Genomic DNA, 23286 nt, shown 5'->3' with positions numbered 1-23286 from the left:
TTCATTATAATTACTTCAGGACCATGGATGGGGGGATAACTATGGAGACATGGATGACTCAAGGCTGCACCACAAAAAACCACATTTTCAAGGGTGAGGACTCATGAAAGCTTCATCCCTGGAGATGCCTACATATCTTCCAGGCACTCTTGGGTAATAGGAGGCTCTCCCCTCCTCAGCAATTGTTATTGTTCATATAAACTTAGGGAACATGCTTTTGAATCTGCGACTCTTGTATATTTTATGGTCTTCCTAAGACTTCCTGAGGTTTTTTTTTTTTTTTTTTTTTTCTGGGTCTTAATGAGTCTTCTTCCAAAAGGCAATGTTTCAATTCAGAGGAACTAAGTTTCAATAGCACAGCAATGGAAAGATGTGAGAAGGCCTGGGTGTCTTACTTCAACATCTTAAAAAATGTTTTAATTGAGGGGATGTCTACATTGAAATATTAAAGACATATGTACATGCTCCTGATGAGAGAAGTCTTTAACAAAGAACATCGGGAGTACACAGAACAGCATATGTTGAGGACCACTGTTAAGAATAGGCATCTTGGCCGGGTGTTGGTGGCGCACGCCTTTAATCCCAGCACTCGGGAGGCAGAGGCAGGCGGATCTCTGTGAGTTCGAGGCTAGCCTGGTCTCCAGAGCGAGTGCCAGGATAGGCTCCAAGGCCACACAGAGAAACCCTGTGTCGAAAAACCAAAAAAAAAAAAAAAAAAAAAAAAAGAACAAGCATCTTGAAGGATAGCAGCAGTAGTGGAAGAAAGTCAACGAAGGGTAATTTGGTAAGAATATTATCCAAATACTTATATTATACATATAAGAAAACATCATGAGACCCATTAGTTTATATAATATTATAATATATTCATCATATATCATGAAAAATAGTGAGCGTCATGTTGATATGGAACTGTGAAATACTCAACATGGTCACAGCCTCAACTAGGTCTAGTTATTTGGTAAAGGTTGGGCAGAGTGAAATGAAATTGAGACCCATGGACTAACAGAAATAGTTTGATTTCTGTCCAGTGGGCAGCGAGGACCATATGATTTGCATGTATAAGAAAGGCACTTTCACACTCATGCTGGAATAATGAAACATGTTCACAAAGTTAGAGTCCTCTGTCTTCATCGTCCACCTGTTGTTTCACTGCACCTATCAAGCTCTTCTGGAGAAAGGGCTGTGGTCTCCTGAGAAGACTTCCTCAGATCACCGAGAACTCATGGAAAATCTTTCATCACGGTGTATCATCTCCTGATTTCCAGGTACGCACTGGGGTATGTGGGAAATTCCTTGGGAAACTGTGAAACTTGGGTGGTCAATTTTTGTTTGAAGGTAATCTGATCAAATTCGGTGTATGCCACTTCCTGCATTTCTTGCCTTTCAGGGTCCTAGAAAGAGGTAAATGTTAAATGATGTTGTATACACATATTCTTTTAGATTATTAGGGAGTATAAGGCTGTATAGCAGAGGGCAGACTTAGGAAGGCTTACTTCTCTGTTCAGTGTTGTTCTCACTTCAGACTCTTGGTCCATGTTGGCTACAGTTTTTAGAGAACAGAAATAATTAAACAGACAATAAAGACTTCTGCGTTCTCATTTCAAATACCTAGTGAGAGGTATATTAAAACCCAAGATTACTAGATTTTCACAAAGCCGAGTCAGATGTTCTGCTTCTCTATCAAAGTTCCATCCCACCCATGTTTACTGGGATAATTCTCTTGAGCATTATCTCTCTCTTCCTCTATCCCTCTTTCCTTCATCTCTTCTGTAAAAACATCTCCTAGAAGGACCCTCAAAGAGACAAACTTTGTCCCCTGGAGAAGGGGAAAGGGTCACAATCCTCTGAGCAAATGGAGAGCATGGGAAGAGGGGGGAGGGAGCTACGAGAATGAGAAGGGAAGAAGAGGAAGGATGCAGAGGTCATGAGGGAGCAGAAAGGTTGAGTCAGGTGTGGATTAGAAGAAAGGACATGTGATAGGTAGGGTTTTAGTTGGGGGGGTGGTAGGGGAGGAGGGGAGGGAGAAGGGAACTGGGATTGTCATGTAATTCAATCTTGTTTGTAACTCAAATAAAACAAAATTAAAAAAAATCATCTCCTAGATATTCATGCGCGTTACTGATGTGAAGATGCTGAATGCTCAGTCAGGAATTTCTCAGTTGTCTGTGAGTTGAGGGGGAAGAACAAAGGCTCTGTTGCTCTCTAGAGAGCCCTTCCTCAGTTTCTCTGTCTTGGCCCAAGCATAGTTTTGTAAATGAAGAGCACACACCCGAATTTCTCTGGTCTTGGATTCTCACAGTACACAGATGATACTCACTGGCTTGTTCCTGAGATTTATTCTTTTTTGCGGAGCAATAAGAATACAGGATGATGAGGAACACAAGGATCATGGTCACTGACAGACCAGCCAAAATATGCAGGTTCTTGTGGTTACCTGGAGGAAGATGGAAATCCAATACAAGGTCCATCTTGGGTCCCTATTTTGGTAGATGGCCTAATTTTCATTTATTAGTTCATGATTCATATAGCTTTTTTTTCAGGACAGGAATCTTCATGGAGAATATACTACTATTATTTTGCTAAATGGATGGCATTAAACTGACTCCTAATGACTTATCATTATAACCATATATTAGTGCATTTCTCACCTCTTAGGAGATGAGCTTATACTTATGATAGATGGTAATTAATACAGATAGCAACAACTGGCTAAGGTGCTCAGAATAAGAGATTATTTAATTCTTGTCCATACATTAGACCTTTACATCACATCTTCTCCATATGCTCAGGGATCATCATGAAAGAGTTGGAAGAAGAAATTTCAAAAAGAGGCTGTGGATATCTACAGGAAAAGTGTCTCTGGACACGGTAGGGTATTTGTGTATATGAAATTCACCATAATTTGTGAGCATATGCCCATGACCAGTGTAAGCTCAAGCAGGACAAAATACAAGCATGGAAAGTAGAGGTGAACGTGAAGTCCTATACTTAGCCAAGGTGCTATATGCAATTGAAAACTAATTGGAGGAATGTTGGTTTTAGGAATGTTGTTACATAGTTGACTATGCTTCAGCAGAAGGCACACGAGGTGCAAATTATGTGAACGGTATCTCAATCTGAGACTGATACAAATTAATCTGTTTGGCAACTTCTATAACACCCTTGAACTAATCATCTAGTTCTCTTGTAGGGAAAACGTGAAGTCAATTTTATTCTGTCAGAAGTAGTATTTTTTTAAAAATAAAATCTTCTTTTCTGCTCACTTGCTTCCCCTTTCAGTCCCCAGCATCTGCTCCCCAAGAGAAACAAAGCTAGAATGAGCACTTCTTTGATCCTGGGAAGGTAATAAAATTTAATTTCCTTTTCACTTGCAGGAGGTCTCAGGTACAGGAATTGGAGATGAATAGTCCTTTCACTTTCTGTGAAGCAGCATCTAATGTTGCAGAGAGGGGAGATTTTAAGATATTAAGACTACTGAGCCAAGATGGAGCTGAGACAAAAAATGAACAGAAGAGTTTGGTTTCTAAGTTTCCATCGTAGAGAAGATGTATCAATTACTCACTAGTTTTGGAATCTGGTTCTGTGCATGAGTGCAATTTCTTGTTGCATTTACTAGAGAGGGGGACAGGAAAAGGAGAAAGTTCATCAAGAAGGTGTCTACCTTCCCCTTATGGAAAGTTCTTTGGGTCTGGGCAGCGACCAGCACCCACTCCACCTCTTAGCGCTTAGCCTTTAGAGCTATAGGATGCCATTATGTGGTTTGCTTCTAGGTGTTCACTCTTTCCTTGGATTTTAAGTCGTTAGTCTTCAATATGACTATTGTAGGAGATCTATGTGAGGGAGAGGTCAGGAGGGCTGCTACATCTCTGCTCAGTCCAAACTAATTTGAACCTCATTCTTAATGAGTTTGTCCTGAGCTGTTTTTATATCTTCCTGGGTACATCAGTATCCAATATGGGTATGAAGTTACATAAGAAGTGTTTGGGAGTCTCCTTGTCTATCATTTTGTAATCTCATACCAGGTCTCAAATTCCATGTATTTTGCAAAGGAGTTTTAATTGAAATATATTTTCCCTTCTTGTCTCTAGTACCTTCCATTTACCCTTCCTCCAAGCTACCCCACACCACTTTTACATTGACAGTCTTCCTTTTCTCTGATAATTATTGCTACACACACACACACACACACACACACACACACACACACACACACACACACTTGGGAAGAGACAACAGAACACACAACAGGCCTTCTCTGTAGCTCTTCATGATACTCTGTCATCAGTGTTGTTGGGAGCCAAAGATCTCAGGGCTTGGTATGAGACCCTAGACCATGCTTGTCCAGCCAATAGTTAACCTTTACATAGCAGCTCCTTAGAACCTCAGCTCAAGAAAAGAAACAACTTGACCCAGTCCTCCACCCATAGGCTCAGTGACCTAGGCAACCCTTCCTGGACATCTTACTCATGAACCCTGCCAAACATCCTCTTTGTGGCTTCCTAATATCCTGCCTATACTAGCACCTGGTGCACCACTCCCTATCATCAGTGTGATGGCCCTCAGATAAGCATTTAAGATTTTGTTTGTCACTAGACATGAGACATATATGAGTCTTTCTTACCTGTGACAGGAATGTACAGTGGATCACTGGGGTATGACCACACATGGGAGGAGTTCCTGAAAGAGCCATAGCACCTATAGGTCACTTCCTGGATCTCAGGATTGACAAGGAAGTTGGCTTGGAATGTCCCATTGTGAATCTGCATGGCAGGCAGCCCATGACCCTGAGGTACCCCTTCCATGGACAGATGGAACATGTCAAACTGATGGTCAGAGATGCACGCCAAGGTCATGTTCTTTCCTGACATCACAACAGGGCCCTGTTGTGTCAAACCTGACAGAGAAGGTTTCTTGTATAATCCTGAAAGAAAAGAGACAGAGAGTCAGTTTATTATCAGTGTTCATTCAATCTTTAGTATTCTCTCTTCCTGCTTCTGTTTTTTTTTTGTGAAATCTCTCTGCCCTTTTCATTCCCCCTCTCTTTATTTTCCCATTTCTCCCCTTGTCTGTTTCTTTCTCCCATTCTATGTTATCATGTTTAGTCTGTGACCTCATTCTGCACTCAAATACTTTACTTTTATTGCTTTTTTTTGACATTTTCTGCCTGTATTTGCATTTGTTCAGTCCATCTGCCTTTTACAGTATTTTTTAACATACATTCATTTTATCTAGCAATTGACTTTATTATGAGATATTCGTGTGCATATATAATGTATTTTTATACTTATTTTGAAAATATTTCTTAGTTTCTGAAATAAAAATATATTTATATCATTTTATAGTTTTTATTTTTTATTTTTTGGTTTTTTGAGACAGGGTTTCTCTGTGGCTTTGGAGGCTGTCCTGGAACTCGCTCTTGTAGGCCAGGCTGGTCTTGAACTCACAAAGATCCACCTGCCTCTGCCTCCCGAGTGCTGGGATTAAAGTTGTGTGCCACCACCGTCTGGCCAGTTTTTAACTGTTTTTTAAAATTGCTGTTGTATACATACTTATGTATGTATAATATTGATCATATTAGTGCTATTTTTCTCTATTCCCCCTCTACGTCCACTGATCCCATTCATCTTCCTAATGGGGCTTCTTTTTACTTTCAACTTTTTCCAAATGTTTTGCAAGTCAATGGGTTCCATTAGCATTACTCATGGTTCTGTTTTAATTAGCATACAAAATAACAGACTTCAGCATGACATTCTCATATACCTCCTTTTGTTCATTTTCTTCCCGCTTCTCTGTCATGTATGGGTTTTTCTGGTCCTTTCCCTTCCTTCTTTCCTCTCCCATGTCATATTAATTTCATTTCTTCCCATCCCTCTGTATTATTTTTTTCTTCCTCTCATGGTCACGTTCCAATTTCGTGACCCATAACTTTGCCTTCCTACATATTTTAAAAATCTAGAATCTGCTATCATTCCATCTTTGGGTTGTCTGTCTTGTCTCTGTTTTACATATTTGTGTCAATTAATCTCGGTTTTCAAAGCACAGATTATTCTGTGAATGTGATTGTTTCTCTTGAGCAGTACCCATGGTTACCTTTCCTCTCTTGTTCCTCTTCCCGTGTGTACTGCTCAAGTGTGGTTCATCATCTGCCTCCCAAGTGCTTACTACAGAATTTGGTTTTGGCTGCTACCTCTTTAAGAAGTATACCAAGAGAGTCAGGCATATCGCATATCTGACAAGCTTTGTCTTGAAATATTTAACATCTGTCATTATTTCTCCATCTCTACTTTCAAATTTTCCATTCAGCCTTCTGTCTTTTCACAGCTTTTCTCCTTCCTCACATGTCATGTTTACTAATTTTTAGCCCTTCCTGGCTGCCACCTGTGTGAAGGCTTAAGGGCTCATCAATAACCAGTCCAACTGAGCACATGGACTCAGGTCAGACACATGATGTGTCTGGCTCTATTAGTAGAATTAAGATGGATGTGGAAGCCAAAAACTAATTCTAAAATGAGGGTTTGGGTGTTAGGAGAAAGACTTCATTCTGCCTGATTCATATCAAGTTCACTGAATTGTCATTTTCTGCTTCTCTCTACCCATGAATCCTTTGCAACTCCCTGTATCTGTATTTTGCAGTATGACCTATGGTCTGTTCTTGTTTCTATGTTTTCATTGTTTATGTCAGTAAAATACTCACAAAGGATGCCTTTGTTTAAGTTTCCCACACTAATCTTCCTCATGATCTCCTAGGACTTTCAGTTTACAGAATAAGTGCTTTGTATCACAAAATGAATGAAGAGCAGATAGCATCCTCTTACCTGTGATTTTTATGTCAACGGGGTCACTGGAATGGGACCACTCATATGGGTTATGGTTGTAGGAACCATAACATGTGTAAGTCCCAGCATGATCAGGTGTCACAGGACCTATTGAGAAGTTGGCATGGGAACCCCCAAGATGGGATTCTGCAGAATGCTTAAGCTTAATTATTTCCTCTCTTTTTGAACTCAAAATGAAGGTGTCAAACAAAATCTCTGATCGACACTCCAGTGTCACCTTCTCTCCCGAATTCAGCAGGGGTGTTTGTAGAGCCAAGAGGAAAGGCTTCCTGTAGATTCCTGAGAATAAAAAAAATGTATGAACCGGATCCCACTCTGTGTTCTTGAAAACCTATGATTCTCCCTCAAGTAGCCTGTTATTCCTGTTAGTGCCCCAGTGCATTTTTTTTGTGTCTATTTCAACTTTGTACACAGACTCTGAAATCTTTCTGTGTTGATTTAGCACATATTTGGTTCTAGAATTAGCACAATATTTTGCCACTGGCTTGTGCTGAGAACATGTCTTTTGAAACCTTTTTCCATAGACTCTATAGGTGTGGGGAGTCCAGGAAACAAGGCCAGTTTCACACTAGGCTACTTTATTTGCCCTTTTAATGCTACTTTCAATAAATTATAATCCTTGGCAGAGTAATGGAATTGGTATTGAGGGGTATTGAGGGTATTTCACTTGGAAACTCTTTTGGCCCTCTCTATGATTCAAACTTCTTGTAACACACTCCTGATCCAGAATCATGAGCGTTGTTTCCTCCCAGGCAGGCTGACTTTACTGTTCTCAGTGCATCCCATCCCTGGTTCTTAATTTGCCCTTGACTTGGGTTTTGGTATTAGTTTCCAATCACTACCACAGCAAATTACTAAGAATACAATTTTTAAAGAGAACACAAGTGTTCTGAAGATCAGAACCCTGAAAAGCTCAAACAGCCTAAATTCCATATCTTCAGGGAATGGTCACTATTGAAAGTACCAGGGAAATATCCATTTATTTCTGTCTTCCAGCTACTAGAGGACTCAGGCATTCATTGACACTTAGAGTCTTCCTACACTGTCAGAGTTATCAACAGGGTGTTTCTTTCATAATGCTTTGCTCTGCCCACTATTCAATTTGTCCTTATTTTGCAATATCAGCCCTTGTAGTTCTTAGGTTCCAGGACAATTCAGGATATTCTTCTACCCTGATGTCAGCTTGTTAAGATCTGTATTCTATCTTCAAGCCCATTTTTCCCCTTGACTCATTTAACACTCAGGAAGACTTAGTGACTAGAAAGTGCACGTCCTAGTGTATTATATTATGCCCAGAACATTATCTATTTCTCTGTTTTGAATATTCCTTTATTAATACAAGCCTCTCAATAACACTACTTAAGATAATAACAGGGCTGGGAGATTTGGGGGAATGAAGTCACTTCAAACATCATCTCTGACCTGAAATTATGATCTCCAGAGGGTCACTGTATTCTGAAATTTCATTAAGGGATTGATCATTAAAACCATAGCATCTGTAGATCCCTGCATATGCTGATGTCACGGGACCCAAGACAAGGCTCCTCTGGAATATTCTTTCATTGACCAGAGAGTTAGGATCTCCACACTCTTTGTGCACCTTGAACATGTTCAACGCTCTATGAGAGTCACATTGAAGTTCCACATGCAGTCCCAGTTGTACAACATGGCTTGGCCAGGCAGAGAGTGAAGGCTTGTTATGACTTCCTGCAGAGAGATGCAGAGAATAAAAAATAATGATGCTCCTTTCACCCTAAGATGTGATCCTTCTATTTTTACTTTTGGAATCCTTTGTGTAACCATTTCCTCTGAATCAAAACATTTCTCTCTAGAAGTCCAAAGCACTATCCATTGCACCACAGAGCCAGGTGAAACATCCCTTGCTTCTGTAAGTAATCCCTCAATAACACTGCTACTAGTAACCTCAGTAAACCCATGTATTAACCAAGTTTTGCTTTGGTGCAGTCACTGTTTGGTCTATTTTGGGTTTCCTTTATGAGTTGAGCACATTTGCTATGTGTTGTATCTCCCAGGGAAGGACTCAAACACAATAGGGTCATTTTGAAATAATTTTTTGAAAGCCTGTGGTTGTTTGAATGGGTATGTTCATCATAGACTCACGCATGGTATATAAGGAATGGCACTAACAGGAGATATGGGCTTCTTCGTGCATGTGTAACGCTAGAAATTATGTCACTGTAGAATCAGGCTTTGAGGTCTCCTATGCTCAAGCTATGTCCAGTGTGAAGCACAGTCTCGTTTTGCTGCCAGTGGATCAAGATGCGGAACTGTCAGTTCCTTCTGCAGCACCATTTCTTCCCGCACATTGCCAGACTTCCTACTGTGATGATAACAGACTTAAACTCTGTACTGTAAGTCAGGCCCAATGAAATGTTTTCCTTTATAAGAATTGTCATGGTCATGCTATTACTTCACAGCCAAAGAAACCCTACTAAGACAAAGACTATAGGTATGATCAAATTACCACACGCACATATATCTTTCATGCTAAGAAATGCTAGTGGGAGAATTTTGAGTACTGAATAACAAAGTAAATTTGGTGTATCCATTCTAATGTTTTACATAATACACTTCTGTGGTGATGAGATAGAAAATAACCCCAAAGAGAATGGCACTGTTAGCAGGAGTAGACTTGTTGTAGTAGGTGTGTTTTTGTTAGAGGATGTGTGTCACTGTGGAGGCAGGCTTTGAGGTCTCACATATGCTCCAGGTACCTTCCAGTGTCTCAGACAACGTCCTGTTGTCTGCAAGATGTGGTACTTACAAATACCTCTCCAGCACCACATCCGTCCTCATGCTGCCAAGTCCCACCATAATGATAATGGATGGAACCTCTGAAGTGTTAGCAAGTTCAGCTAAATTTAGCAATTGAATGTTTTCCTTTATAAGAGTTGCTGTGATCATGTTATCTCTTCACTGCAATAGAAACCAGCCAACTTCTAATGAAAATTAATCTCCTTTGATGCATATACATTTAATACCAATCAATGGAAAATACACCCAGATAACATTTCAGTTTTTAATATATTTGATCCAATCACAAGGGCAACCACAGTTTTAAGAGAAACATCACTAAAGTTAAACTCCACATGGACTCCCACACATTAATAGTGGGAAACTTGAAAACCCCTTTTAACAATCGACAGGTCATCCTGACAAAAACTAAACAGAGAAATACTGGGGCTGCCATAGATGGTGAGCCAAATGTTCCTAACAGATATGTACAAACATTTTACCCAAACAGAAGAGAATATGTATCCTTTTCAGCACCTAATGGCTCTTTTTCCAGGATTGACTACATAACCAGCAACAAAGCAAGTCTCAATAGGTAGAAGAAAATTGAAATAATCTGTATATTATATCAGACCATCACATATTGGAGCAGGAATTCCAGAACGGAAACAATAGAAAGTCTACAAACTCTTGAAAACTGAAGAAATTTCTATTGAATGAAAACTGGGTCAACATATAAATTATAACCAAATTAAAGACTTTCTAGAGTTCAATGAAAATTAATGTACATCATACCCTAACTTATGGGACACAATGAGAACATTGCCAAGAGAAATGTTCATAGCACTAAGTGCCTACATAAATGAATTGGATTGATCTCATATTAACAACTTAACAGCACACCTGAAAACTCCAGAAGAAAAAGAAGCATACTCACACAGGAGGAGGAGATGCTAGCAAATAATAAATTGAGGGCTGAAATCAATAGTATAGAAACAAAGAAAACAAAACAGTGAATCAACGAAAACTTGAGTTGGATCTTTGAGAAAATCAACATGATAGACAAACTTTTATCCAAACTACTAAAAGGCAGAGAGAATATCCAAATTAACAAAATCAGAAATTAGAGACCAGAAAATGGAAAGATTTCCCATGCTCTTTGATAGGTAGGATCAACACAATAAAAATGGTAATTTTGCCTAAAGCAATCTACAGATCCAATGCAATTCCCATCAAAATACTGGTACAATTTTCACTGACCTTGAAAGAACAATGATCAACAATATATGGATAAACAAAAGACCCAGGATAGCCAAAAAGCCCTGTACAATAAAAGAACATCTGGAGGCATCACCATCCCTGACTTTAAGCTCCATTCTAGAGCCATAGTTCTGAAAACAGCTGGGTATTGGCACAGAATAGATAGGTAGACCAATGGAATTGAATTGAAAACCCTGATATTAAACTACACACCTATGAACACCTGATTTTTGACATAGAAGGTAAAATTATACAATGGAAAAGAGAAAGCACCATCAACTAATGGTGTTGGCATAACTGGATGCTGACATGTAGAAGATTGCAGAAAGATCCATATCTATCATCATGCATAAAACTTAAGTGCAAGCCGGGTGTTGTTGGCACATGCCTTTAATCCCAGCACTCGGGAGGCAGAGGTACTCGGATCTCTGTGAGTTTGAGGCCAGCCTAGTCTCCAGAGCGAGTGCCAGGATAGGCGCCAAAGCTAAACAGAGAAACCCTGTCTCGAAAAACCAAAAAAAAAAATCCTGCAAATGGGTCTAAAACCTCAATATAAATGTAGCCACACTGAACCTCTTAGAAGAGAAAGTGGTAGGTACCCTCAAACAGATTGGTATAGGAGAAAACTTATTGAACATAACACCTGTAGCACTGACACTGAGATTGACAATTAATGTGGATCGAAATGCAATCATTTCTCTATACTTTCTAGAACTAGTTTGAAAACAGATGGTTAATTAGGAAGTACTCATGTGCTGGAGCCTGTATAGCCAGGCAGGAGAGGGAGAAAGAGAGCCGAATGCATGGGTCCCTGATATTTAAAGCCTTGCTACGTCACTCTGACCATGCCCAAGTGTGAGTGGTCATCATTTCCCCTTACAGACATTTAATGAATGAGACCACCTGAAACTGATAAGCTTCTGTAAGGCTAAGGAAACACTCAGCAAGACAAAACGGGCAGCCCACAGAATGGGAAAAGATCTTCACCAACCCCATATCTGACAGAGGGCTGATCTCCACAATATACAAAGAACTCAAGAAGCTAGTCAGTAAAACACCAAACAATCCAATTACAAAGTGGGATAAAAAACTGGAGAATTCTCAGTAGAGGAATCTAAAATGGCTGAAAGACACATAAGAATGTGCTCAACATTCTTAGCCATCAGGGAAATGCAAATCAAAACAACTCTGAGATACCATCTTACACCTGTCAGAATGGCTAAAATCAAAATCATCAGTGACAGTTTGTGCTGGAGATGATGTGGAGAAAGCAGAACGCTCTTCCATTGCTGGTGGGGTGCAAACTTTTGTGGCCACTTTGGAAATCAGTATGGCAGTTTCTCAGGAAAATGGGAATCAATCTACCTAAGGATCCAGCAATTCCACTCTTAGGCATATACCCAAAGGATGCACATTCATACACAAGGACATCTGTACAACTGTCTTCATAGCAGCATTATTTTTAATAGCCAGAACCTGGAAGCAACCTAGTTGACCCTCAACCAAAGACTGGATCAAGAAAATGTGGTAAATTTACACATTGGAATACTATTCAGTGGAAAAAAACAACGAAATCCTGAAATTTTCAGGCAAATGGATGGAATTTGAAGAAACTATATTTTGTGAGGCAATCAAGACACAGAAAGTCAAATGTAGTATGTAATCACTCGTAAGTGGATATTAGACATAGAGAAATTTGTAACCAGCTTACAATCCAAAACCCCAGAGAAGCTGGGGAACAAGGAGGACCCTAAGAGAGACAGACATACATGGTGCCCTGGAGAAGGGGAAAAGGACAAGATTTCATGAGTATATAGGGAGCACTCAAGGAGCGGGGAGGGACGTAGAAGAGAGAAGAGGGAAGAACATGGAAAGAGAACATGAGGGATCAGGATGATCATGTCGGGGGAAGGATAGAGAAGGTGAGCAAGAAAAGAGATACTTTATGACAGGGAGCCATTTTAGGTTTAAAGATGAATCTGACAAAATGTAAATATCCTGGGTTCCACAAAGATGATGCCAACTAGGAATGGAAACAACAGTGCTGAGTCTAACTTTAATGCCCTTCCCCTATATTGAGTTTGATGACTTCCTCAAATGTCATCCAAGAGCCTTCATCCAGTAGCTGATGGAAGCAGAAGCAGAGATTCACAGCCAAGCAATGAGACAAAGTCCTGGAATCCAGGTTCACAGAGGGAGGAGTGACGTGCAAAAGGGTCAAGTCCCTACTGGGGAAACCCACAGAAACAGCTGACCTGAGCTGACATGGGCATCCACAGTCCCCAGTGTGACTTCGGGTGTTCCAGCATAGGACAGAAACAGGCTCCCTGAACGTGGTTGTCATTTGGGAGGCCTGGGCAGTCTATGCGGCCTCTGGAAGTGAAACTTGTATTTATCCCTAGTGCATGATGATGGCGGAAGCACTTCTGTGTATGTTTATCTTATTGATTGTTAAATAAAATACTGTTTGCTGTTTGAGGCAGCAAGTTAGATGGGACTAGGAGTCAAAGAGGATTCTGGGAAATGTAGTAGAGAAGTGGTGATCCAGGCAGGAAGTGACATAGCAAGGAGACTCATATTTAAAGAAGGAGAAACAGAAAGCGTCTGTCTTTTCCCCTCCGCTCCTGCTCCAGCAGCACAATGTGATTCACCAACACGGAGGGACACCAATAAAGCGTCCGATAAGGTAAGTCTTATAAAATATATAGATTTATGATAATTGAGACTGAGCTAACAGATGAGAATCCTAGTCATTGGCCAAGCAGCTTTGCACCTAATACAAGTTTCTGTGTATTCATTTGGGCCTAACTCAGGCGGGCGGCTGGCATAAAGCTCACACGTGGCGGTGGGGCTCAGGCGACATTTGGCAAAAAGATTTATCGCAACAGCATGATGTTTCATGGAGGACCTAAGTCCTGCCCCACATGATTTGTCAGACATTGACGATCCCTTATGGGAGGCCTCACCCACCCTGGGCAGTGGATGGTGGGTGGGATGGGTTTGGGGGTCTTAGGTAGACAGGGGGAAAGGGAATGTGGATTGTTGTATAAAATAAGATTGTTTCTAATTTGTATAAAATTATTTTTAAGAAAAGAAAGAAAAATAGCTCTGATGTAAGCATATACTTAAAACATTAAAACAACAACAACAAAAAAGAAACTCTGGGTAGAAATGCTATGAATTTTTTTAAATGAATCACCAAACAACATAAAATTTTGGAAACCACCTCCCATAGACAAGCAATAGACCTACGGAATTGGAAAAATATATGGTCTCGCTTGTCAATGCAGGTCAATTCTCTTGCTGACAAGCCTGGCACTCTGGAATCCATTGCCTGGATCCACATATATAGAGCAGAAAACTGACTCCAGCAGGTTGTTGTATAACCTCCACACTTGTGTCATACTATTTACACACACACACACACACACACACACACACACACACACACACACACACACACACGGTACACACTTAAGAAATAAATGTAAAAATTTTAAAAGTTAAGGTATTTCAACAGTATACTTGATAAAATAAGAGAATGGGTGAGCTTAGGTCATTATACAATCTTACAGGTAAATAAAAAAACTGAATGAAAACACAAAGAAAAGAATGATAAGATATTTTGATACCATCAAAATAGTTAATTATAAGTAATAAAATTTCAAGAAAGTGTAAAGGAATATTGGAATCACTTGGGATGATGGGGGTGGCATCTAGAATGAGTTCAATGAGAGGGATGAATATTATTAAATGTACTGTATGAGAATCTCAAGGAAATTGCAAAATATTTACCAAGAGACATACAAGCAGAGATAGCAAAATTAAGCAGAAAATGCCTGATTTAGAGATAAAACTACCCAACACTTTGAAACATGGAGACAATGACAATCTTCGGGTCAAAGATGGTCAAATTAGAAATTTAAACTAAATAATCAAGATCACAAAACATGTAGTTATCACAAGAGACACTGGTATAAGAAAGAGAAAAGAAGCAAAGATCACATGAGAAATTTCTTGTAGAGCTAACGGCAGACTTCTGAGCAAAGGCGTACAGGACACAAGGCACCAGGATGATCAGATAAGTGGAAAAAGTAAAATCCTGTTTGTAAATGTCAACAACTCTGCTTTTCAGAAATGAATCATACGAAGATTTTCTCAGAAAGATGGTAGCAGACAATGTCCATTATAATATTAAGCACGGAAAATGCTGTGGAGTTTCTGAAGTTGAAAGAATAGGCTGCTAATGAGTTATATGAAAACATATTCACATGGAAAAAGTAGAATTATCTGGCTAAAAGTAACCCATAATAAGTTGTTACAGTGTACTCACAGTACACAAATAGTATCTGTAGCACAGGTGTGTGAAAACAAATACAATCTCCTAAAAGATTTGTCAAGTGACACAGAGATGAAAAAAGTCATAAATTGTAACACTGAAATTTCAGTATGTGTGGAGGTGTTCAGGTGAGTGTGTATCAAAAGGGAAGATACATTTTAATTAAAAAATTAAGAATGGACTTTGTGAGCCCATTCCAGGTGGAGGGATGCTCTCTCAGCATAGACACCAGGGGGAGGGCCTAGACCCTGCCCAGGATGATATGACAGAATTTGGGGATGCCCCATGGAGGGCCTCACCCTCGTTGGGGAGCAGAGGGTGGATGGGGTTGGGGGGTGGGGGCACTAGGAGAGGGAGAGGGAGAAGGGATTGACACATGAAGTAGGCTTGTTTCTAATTTGAAATAATAAAAAATAATAAAAAATGGAAAATCCACCATGTGTTGTGGCCCATACTTAATCACAGCATGGGAGACACAGAGGATATTCATGTCTCCACGGAGAAATCTGTGTTGAACAACCTAAAAACAAATGTTTATCAAATCAAAGTTGATACCTGTCCCAGCCAAGTGCAGTGTCTTGGACAATCTGATACAGTTGTGTTAGGCTGGTTTTCAGGGTCCTAACTTTGCAATTCAGAAAACTCACTGAGATGTCACTCACAGAAGCCAACAGCTGAAATTCAGTGATGCCTTATCTCCCATTACAATGAAACTTATGTACTGGGATGGGTAGTAACTCAAGATTTTAAGGATGGACTCACCTGCTTGTGCCAAAGACCCCAGGAATAGGAAGAAGCCTGGAAAGAAAAAAAAATGGATGATTTATCTCCTTCCAATCACCAGGCCAACTGACACCCAGGTCTCTGTTGGGCCTCTGTACTGTAGAATCAGAGCATGTGTAGTTACGATGAACTCACCCACTAATATCCATCAGGAAAGTAGTGTATCTGCTGTGGACAGATCCAGCCTCTCACAACAGTTTCCCACCCTGTTATTCCACACCCTTCATTCCCAGCAGGACTCACCAGTGCACATTAGGTTCAGGAGCAGAGAGAGCATGGTGTTGCTTTGACTGGCAAGATACAGAACAAGAACAAAACTTGTAGGATGTTGTGAGAGTCTCAAAGTGTCTGCCTGACCACAGCACGGAAAGCTTACCGACAGACAACATCCGCCCTCACCCCCAAGATTGTTAATTTTTTGAGAGAGGGTTTCTCTGTAGTTCTGCCTATACTGGAATGCACTTTGTAGACCAGGTTGGCTTTGAATTCAAAGACCACTAACATCTGCTTGTCAAGTGCTTGCATTAAAGGTGTGTTTTCCAATACCAGGCTTAAGAGAACTCCCCCTTTTTACCATGGCCTCGGAGGACCATTGTTTCTTGGAAATTGTTCACCCCAGGTCTTCAGCAACAGCATTACCCAAGTCTACAACTATGTTGTGTCCTGGATCCATTTCCTTTATTCAACATGATCAAATTTGATTATTGTAATAAAACTTGGGATTTGTTTTGTTGCCTCTTAAATCTGAGACTCCGTGCTTCCTCTGGTATTCCATGAACATGTCCAGTGAGTATTAATCATGTTATAAGATCCACCCTAATGTGTCAGTCAAAACTGCTATGCTGCTATTAATTCAGTGTCAGGCTATACTTATTTGATTTCTTAACTATGTACTTTATAATTATGCAATACTACTTCTTTTAATTAATAAAACATACAAAGCAAGGATGTTTCACTTTAATTGTGTTCAATTATGTGTGAGCATGTGCATGTTATTTCTGGTTCATGGAAGGACAGAAGAGGGCATTGATCAGATGCCCTGGAACTCGGGTCTCAGGCAGTTGTGAGCCTCCTCAGGGGGGCACTGAGAATTGAATTTGAGTCCTCTGCAAGGACAGAACTCACTGTTAAGCTCTGAGTGATCTCTCCAGGCCTTTACACTTACCATTCCTTGCCAAGAATCCCAGGTATATATTAATTATGGTGTGTTGCTTCACTTCATTTTGGGTGGTTGACGGAAATATGATAATGTTTAATAGGGACAGTTGGACAAGTTGTTTGTGCATACTTTCAGAAATTTTTACTTTACAAGGATCTTTCCTGAGTCTACAGCATTTGATCTTTATTTCACTATGATTCTCAAAAATGAACCTAGATAAGAAATGCCAATATTCTTATTTTCAAATAAAGTGCATACTTAATTAATCTTTTGAAGCCTCGAGTAATATCAACACGGATGGTTGTTGGTGGCACACACCTTTAATCCCAGCACTTGGGAGGCAGAGGCAGGTGGGTCTCTGTGAGTTTGGGACCACAGCAAGTGCCAGGATAGGCTCCAAAGCTACACAGAGAAACCCTGTCTCAAAAAAAAAAATACAAAAAGGGAGAAATAGCTACATGATGGCAAAATTGCCTTACTCGCTCTTTTATTTTGAAAATTTACTTTTCATTTTACATACCAATCCCAGGTCCTCCTCTTTCCCCTTCTCCTGACTCCATCTGACTTGTTAACGCCCCCCCCATCCACTCCTCAGAGTGGGTAAGGCCTTTCTTGGGGAGTCAACACAATCTGGCATACTAAGTTTAGACAAGACCGAGACACGCCTCCCCTGTATCAAGGCTGAGAAAGGCATCCCATAAAGGGAATGGACTTTACAAAGTCAGCTTGTATGCCAAGGATGGGCCCTTTACTCTAATATTCTTATGATGTATTTCTAGCAGATTCTGTCAGAGCCGAAGTAGCTGCAAGACATGGAAAAGAATTGGGAACATTTAAAATGGAACTGACTGTTGGCCACACAATGCCCGTGTTGCCTTTACAGAATTTTCATTCACCATGAAACCCAGACAGTATCTTATGGGTTGAATAGGGGCAGCCAGTCCCCACCACTCCAGACACCGTTACAGGCACATTAGCAGAACAGGGAGATTAGATTATCCTTGCGGCCACTAAAATAACCTATCTTCCTGATAAGGGACAGTTTAGTTTCTGTGGGAGCCATTTCTTCCTTGATAACCCACTTTCATTGAGGATTCACTGAGACACAGGAAGGTAATATCCTTGGCGCCAGATGCTGATTTAGCCGCAGCCGGGTCAGCTTCCTGTGTGTGCATTGAAAGCAACAGGTACTTGTGAGACATTGGGAGCTATAGAATGTGTGAAGTCTCAGTTCCTGCCACATACTTCTATATTTGTTTCTTCAAACGCAAAATAAACAGCTCTTTTTTTTTTGAAATACTTAGTTGGTCTTATGTGGACACTTAGATGAAACCAAAAGCAACCCTCTGTTTAAATTTCAAATGTAAAAGGAGGGCTTTCCTAAAAATGTTTAGTGGTGCTAAAATTCTTGTATGTTTTTTCACTTTCACTATCTTATTTGTTTCCTGCCAGCCTTTATTACACTGCTCAGGGTATGCCAGAATTCACACATGAAGAACAGAAGGGTCTTAAACGAGTTGCTTCTCCTCCATCCTGCCCTGTGCTAGTAATACATGTGAGCACTACCACACTTGTCTAAACTTTTTAATCTTTATTTTTTTAGTGGATAAATGCTTTGTTTTATAGTTTCAGCACTGTGGATGAAATACAGGGACAGCCACTGAGAGACAGTTGTTCAGTTTGGATCCACAATTAAAAATCAGATATCAAAGAATGCATGTCTAAGGTCAGCTTGTTCTCTTCACTCTTAAATATTTACGAGCATCCTTTTAGGGAATCATGCCACTCTCTAAATATTGGGAAACCCTCTTGACATCATTATACCAAACAGGAATTTTCCCCTGAAATGCCCATAGGCCAACTCTCTGTGATTTAGAGAAACTGTCTGACTCTGTCTTGAAGTGATTCTAGTTTCTGGCAATTTGACATGTAAAAACCAAGATAACATTACCATTTACAACTACCCAGTATATTTAGAAACAAGTGTCACCACTGAATCAGTGTCACCTTTCTTGAGATAAACCTGAAGGACTTTTCTCATCAGCACCCCATGGAAACAGTTGAATGTTTGTGTTTGTTGATTTACTAGATAATCACAGATGCTCTGTATTCATCAGCGTAACAGCCATGTCATGTTCAGAGACCAGCATCTCACCGAACTCTTTACCATCAGCTAGCTCTTATGGTCTTTTCACTGGTCCTCTTTTGTGATGTTCTCTGAGGCTTGAAAGGAATTAATATAGAGGTTCCAAGTTGGCTTTTCCCCCACATAGTATTTCAGATCACTTGGCTGAAGTGTCTGAGAAACAACTGAATTTGTCTTGGGAGAGTTAGGTCACAACTCCTGGTTATCTGTATACTTCTAGTTGTTTCTTCTGGTGTCCTATTACTTGGATTTGTTACTCAGCGTTCTTTACTCTCTACGCCCCATATGCTCCCTTTATCTCTGTATCACACCTGTCTCTGTAAGTTTCATGGATCATCATAAAAGATAGACATTAGTTCTTTCTCTTTGACACACACACAAGCACACAAACACACATACACACAGTGTGACACATAGGCTTAAATATGCCAGAAAGCTCTATTTCAGGTAAGCTAAAATTAATAAATAGTTAAAAATATAGGATCATAATTTTTAATCTTGCTTCCACATATAGGAAAAATGCAGTTTTTACTTTCTGAATCTGGATGTTTATGATAAACATGACCTCTAGTGGCATCAATTTTCCTGTGGAGGTTCTTAAATAGAACATTTCAGTATGATGGTGTCTTGGGAGAATAACGGTTCTTGTGGCCACTAACAACTAGGAAACCATGAATGTTATCCATCATGTTTTTTCTTTTGAGTCATACAGATGTGTAATCTGTTTTTCCTCCTAGAAGTCTGAGAATTCAATGAGACTAATAGTCTTGTAATCTTTGCTACTTGAAGGGTCAGTTCATATCAACCTACAAGGGGGACCATAGTTAGCTAATAGTCTATATGATCCCTGTGTTATCTGAAAGGCCAGGCCATATACAGCTCCTACAATAACGACCACAGATACTTAATAGTCTTGCTTGCATTTACATTATCTGTGTAGCCAGTCTCTCCATCAGGCTCCAAGAACCAGAACCAGAGTTCACTACTAGCCCAAATTACTAAACTATTTGTCTGACTAAGAACATACAAGATCCTTCCATAGGCACTTAAACCAATGGTGGTAGCCTGTTTTCTTAGAAGAAATGATATGTACTTTGTGTTGGGTTTTGATGCCATTATATTTCCTTTTGAATTATGGATTTTATTATATCAGGATAATTTTTCTTCTTAAAGTGTACTGTGCTTCAATATACTTAAAATAAACTGCTTGTTGTCAGACTCCAGAAGTTTGTATCAGCCGGATGAACTAAGTCGTGATGGTCTGTATTTCTTTATTGCCTCTCGAGTTTTATTTCTCTGCCACATTTAGCAATTGCAAGGAATCCCACAGCTGGCAACCAGTGGGAAGCGCTAAGTCCTCATGGAAGGTTAGAACACCTTTCTTTAAATATAAATTAGGGATTTATGAATTACTGATCTCTGGTTCAAGGTTTTTTGACTGTACGTGAGAGAACAGATTAATCACAGTTTCTAATCAATTATATGAGACAAATGTTTGCTAAGATACAAAGTAAAAGCAACAAAATACTGAGTACAACAGCTTTGCAACTTTATTCCCATAAAAATTAGTGTATATGGAGTTATAAAGTACAAAGAAAATCTCTGCCAATTCTTTTGGAAGATGAAGTACAGTAATATTTTTCTTGTACCCTCTCAGGAATAATAAATGCAAAGGAAAAAAAAGAGAGAAGAAGGGAGGACGAGGAAGGTGGAGTGGGAGTAAATTTCCCATTGGATTCATCTTGTCAGGCCTCAGCAGGTGTCTCCACATTCCCTATTTGCATTAGGAGTCTCTTTTCTTTCTGCTTCTGTATTTGCAAATATGAACAAGAAACTTAGCTAGACAGCAACAAATAATGAGAACAAGTCGGTTTTCCAGAAATAAAAAATAACTGAATATAATGATACCCCCAATTTCTTTACTCTCAAACAATTAGGTATTCATCACATGGTCATTGTGAGATTTCTGATTAATTTGTAAAAACATTCTGTCCAGTGTTTAGAGGAACTATCCCACGGACCACTGTTGATACAGATTTTTTTTTAAAATTTATTTATTAGTTCTAGTTAGGGAACAAGCTTGTTTCATATGTAAGTCCCTTCTCCCTCTCCCTCCCATCACCCCATCCCTCCTCCCCCACCCGCCCCCCCCACCCCATCCACCCCCACTCCCCAGGCAGGGTAGGGCCCTCAAAGGGGGCTCTGCAAAGTCCACCAAATCTTCCTGTGCTGGTCCTGGGCCCTTCCCCATGTGTCCAGGGCCAGAGTGTATCCCTTCACATGGGATGGGCTCTCAAAGTCCCTTCTTGCACCAGGGAAAAATACTAATCCACCACCAGAGGCTCCCTGGAGTGCAGAGGCCTCCTTATTGACATCCATGTTCAGGGGTCTGGATCAGTCTTGTACTGGCCTCCCAGACAGCATCTGGGGTCGATGTGCTCCCCCTTGTTCAGGCCAACTGTTCCTGTGGGTTTCTCCAACCTGGCACAGATCCCTTCGCTCTTCATTCCTCCCTCTCTTCAACTAAATTCCAGATTTCAGCTCAGTGTATATCTGTGGATGTCTGTCTCTGCTTCCATCAGCCACTGGATGAGGGCTCTAGTTCCTGGGTCGGTCAGCCACAATTTGGCATTTAAATTAAAATTCACACTATAAAAATTCCAAGATAACACTACCATTTGCAACTGCCCAGTATATTTAGAAACAAGTGTCACCAGTTTGTCAGCTACTCCTTTCTTGAGATAAACCTGAAGGACTTTTCTCATCAGCACCCCATGGATACAGCTGAATGTTTGTGTTTGTTGATCTACTAGGTAATCACAGATGCTCTGTATTCATTAGTGTAACAGCCATGTCATGTTCAGAGACCAGCCTCTCACTGAACTACTTACCATCATCTAGCTTTTAGGTTCTTTTCCCTGGCTTTATTTTGTGATGTTCCCCGAGGCTGGGAAGCAGTTAACCCAGAGGTTGGCAGACAGCTGTTTGTCTCTATAAAGTGTTTTTGATCACTTGGGGTGAAGCTTATGAGAAGTGACTGAATTTGTTCTGGGAGACATTAGGTCACAGCCCCGTCCTGCTGCTTGTTTCCTTTCTACTTCTAGTTGTTTTTCCTGGTTTTCCTGTTACTTGGATTTGTTACCCATCATTCTTGATTCTCTACTCTCTTTGTCCTCCCTTCCTTTCTATGTGGAACCTGCTTCTGTAAGTTTCATGGATCATCATAAAAGTTATGGTATTAGCTCTCTGTCTCTCTCGCTCTCTCTTACACACACACACACACACACACACACACACACACACACACACAGTATGACACATTTGTACAAATATGCCATAAATCTCTACGATTATAGTTAAGCTAAAAATTAATTAAAAAATGTAAGACTATAGAATCATAATTATAATCTCGCTTCCACATATTGATACATGCACTATTTGCTTTCTGAATCTGGGTGATTTTGATAAACCTGATGATCTCTCGTTGCATCCATTTTCCTGTGAGTCGTCTGTTTGGTTTTTCATTATGATGGTGCACTGGGAGAATAAAGTTTCTTGTGGCTCTTCACTGAAGGCAGCGCATGGCCCCGAGGCACCTCTTCCCTGGACAGACGGAACATGTCAAACGGCTGGTCCAAGATGCAGGACAAGGTTTCGTTCTCTCCTGAAGTCACCACAGGGCCCATCAGGGCTGACAGAGGAGGTTTCCCATAAAAACCTGGAAAAGTGACAGAGGCAGTTAGAAGGGTTTCTTAGCATTCTCCCCTCACTGTTCTCTCTCTCCCTGGTTACTTGCCTGTGATCTCTCTCTCCTCCTGCCATTTCCATCCTCTCTCTCTCTCTCTCTCTCTCTCTCTCTCTCTCTCTCTTTCTCTCTCTCTCTCTCCCATTTTCCTTGTCCATTATGTTACTGAGTCTCAGGTCCCACTCCTGTACCCAGACATTTTATCCCCATGGTTTTGCATTTTTGCGTTCGTTCATTCCATCTTCCTATTTTAGAATACGT

The 23286-nt window shown here is 40.3% G+C and overlaps 1 protein-coding gene across 1 annotated transcript; it reads right to left on the bottom strand.

Moving 5' to 3' along the window:
• Window positions 1–1250: 1250 nt before the first annotated feature.
• Window positions 1251–8964, bottom strand: LOC100767604 (killer cell immunoglobulin-like receptor 3DL1). Its single transcript, XM_035449172.1, has 7 exons — window positions 8961–8964; window positions 8262–8546; window positions 6819–7118; window positions 4625–4924; window positions 2321–2437; window positions 1497–1543; window positions 1251–1394 (listed from the first exon to the last, which is right to left on the bottom strand). Exons 1-7 carry the CDS (start codon window positions 8962–8964, stop codon window positions 1251–1253), a joined length of 1197 nt encoding a protein of 398 aa, XP_035305063.1.
• Window positions 8965–23286: the final 14322 nt, after the last annotated feature.

Source organism: Cricetulus griseus, chromosome 9 (genome assembly GCF_003668045.3).
Source record: "Cricetulus griseus strain 17A/GY chromosome 9, alternate assembly CriGri-PICRH-1.0, whole genome shotgun sequence".
Lineage (NCBI taxonomy): Eukaryota > Metazoa > Chordata > Mammalia > Rodentia > Cricetidae > Cricetulus > Cricetulus griseus.
The sequence above is the reverse complement of the archived record's forward strand: the minus strand, read 5'-3'. Positions and strand labels throughout refer to the sequence as shown.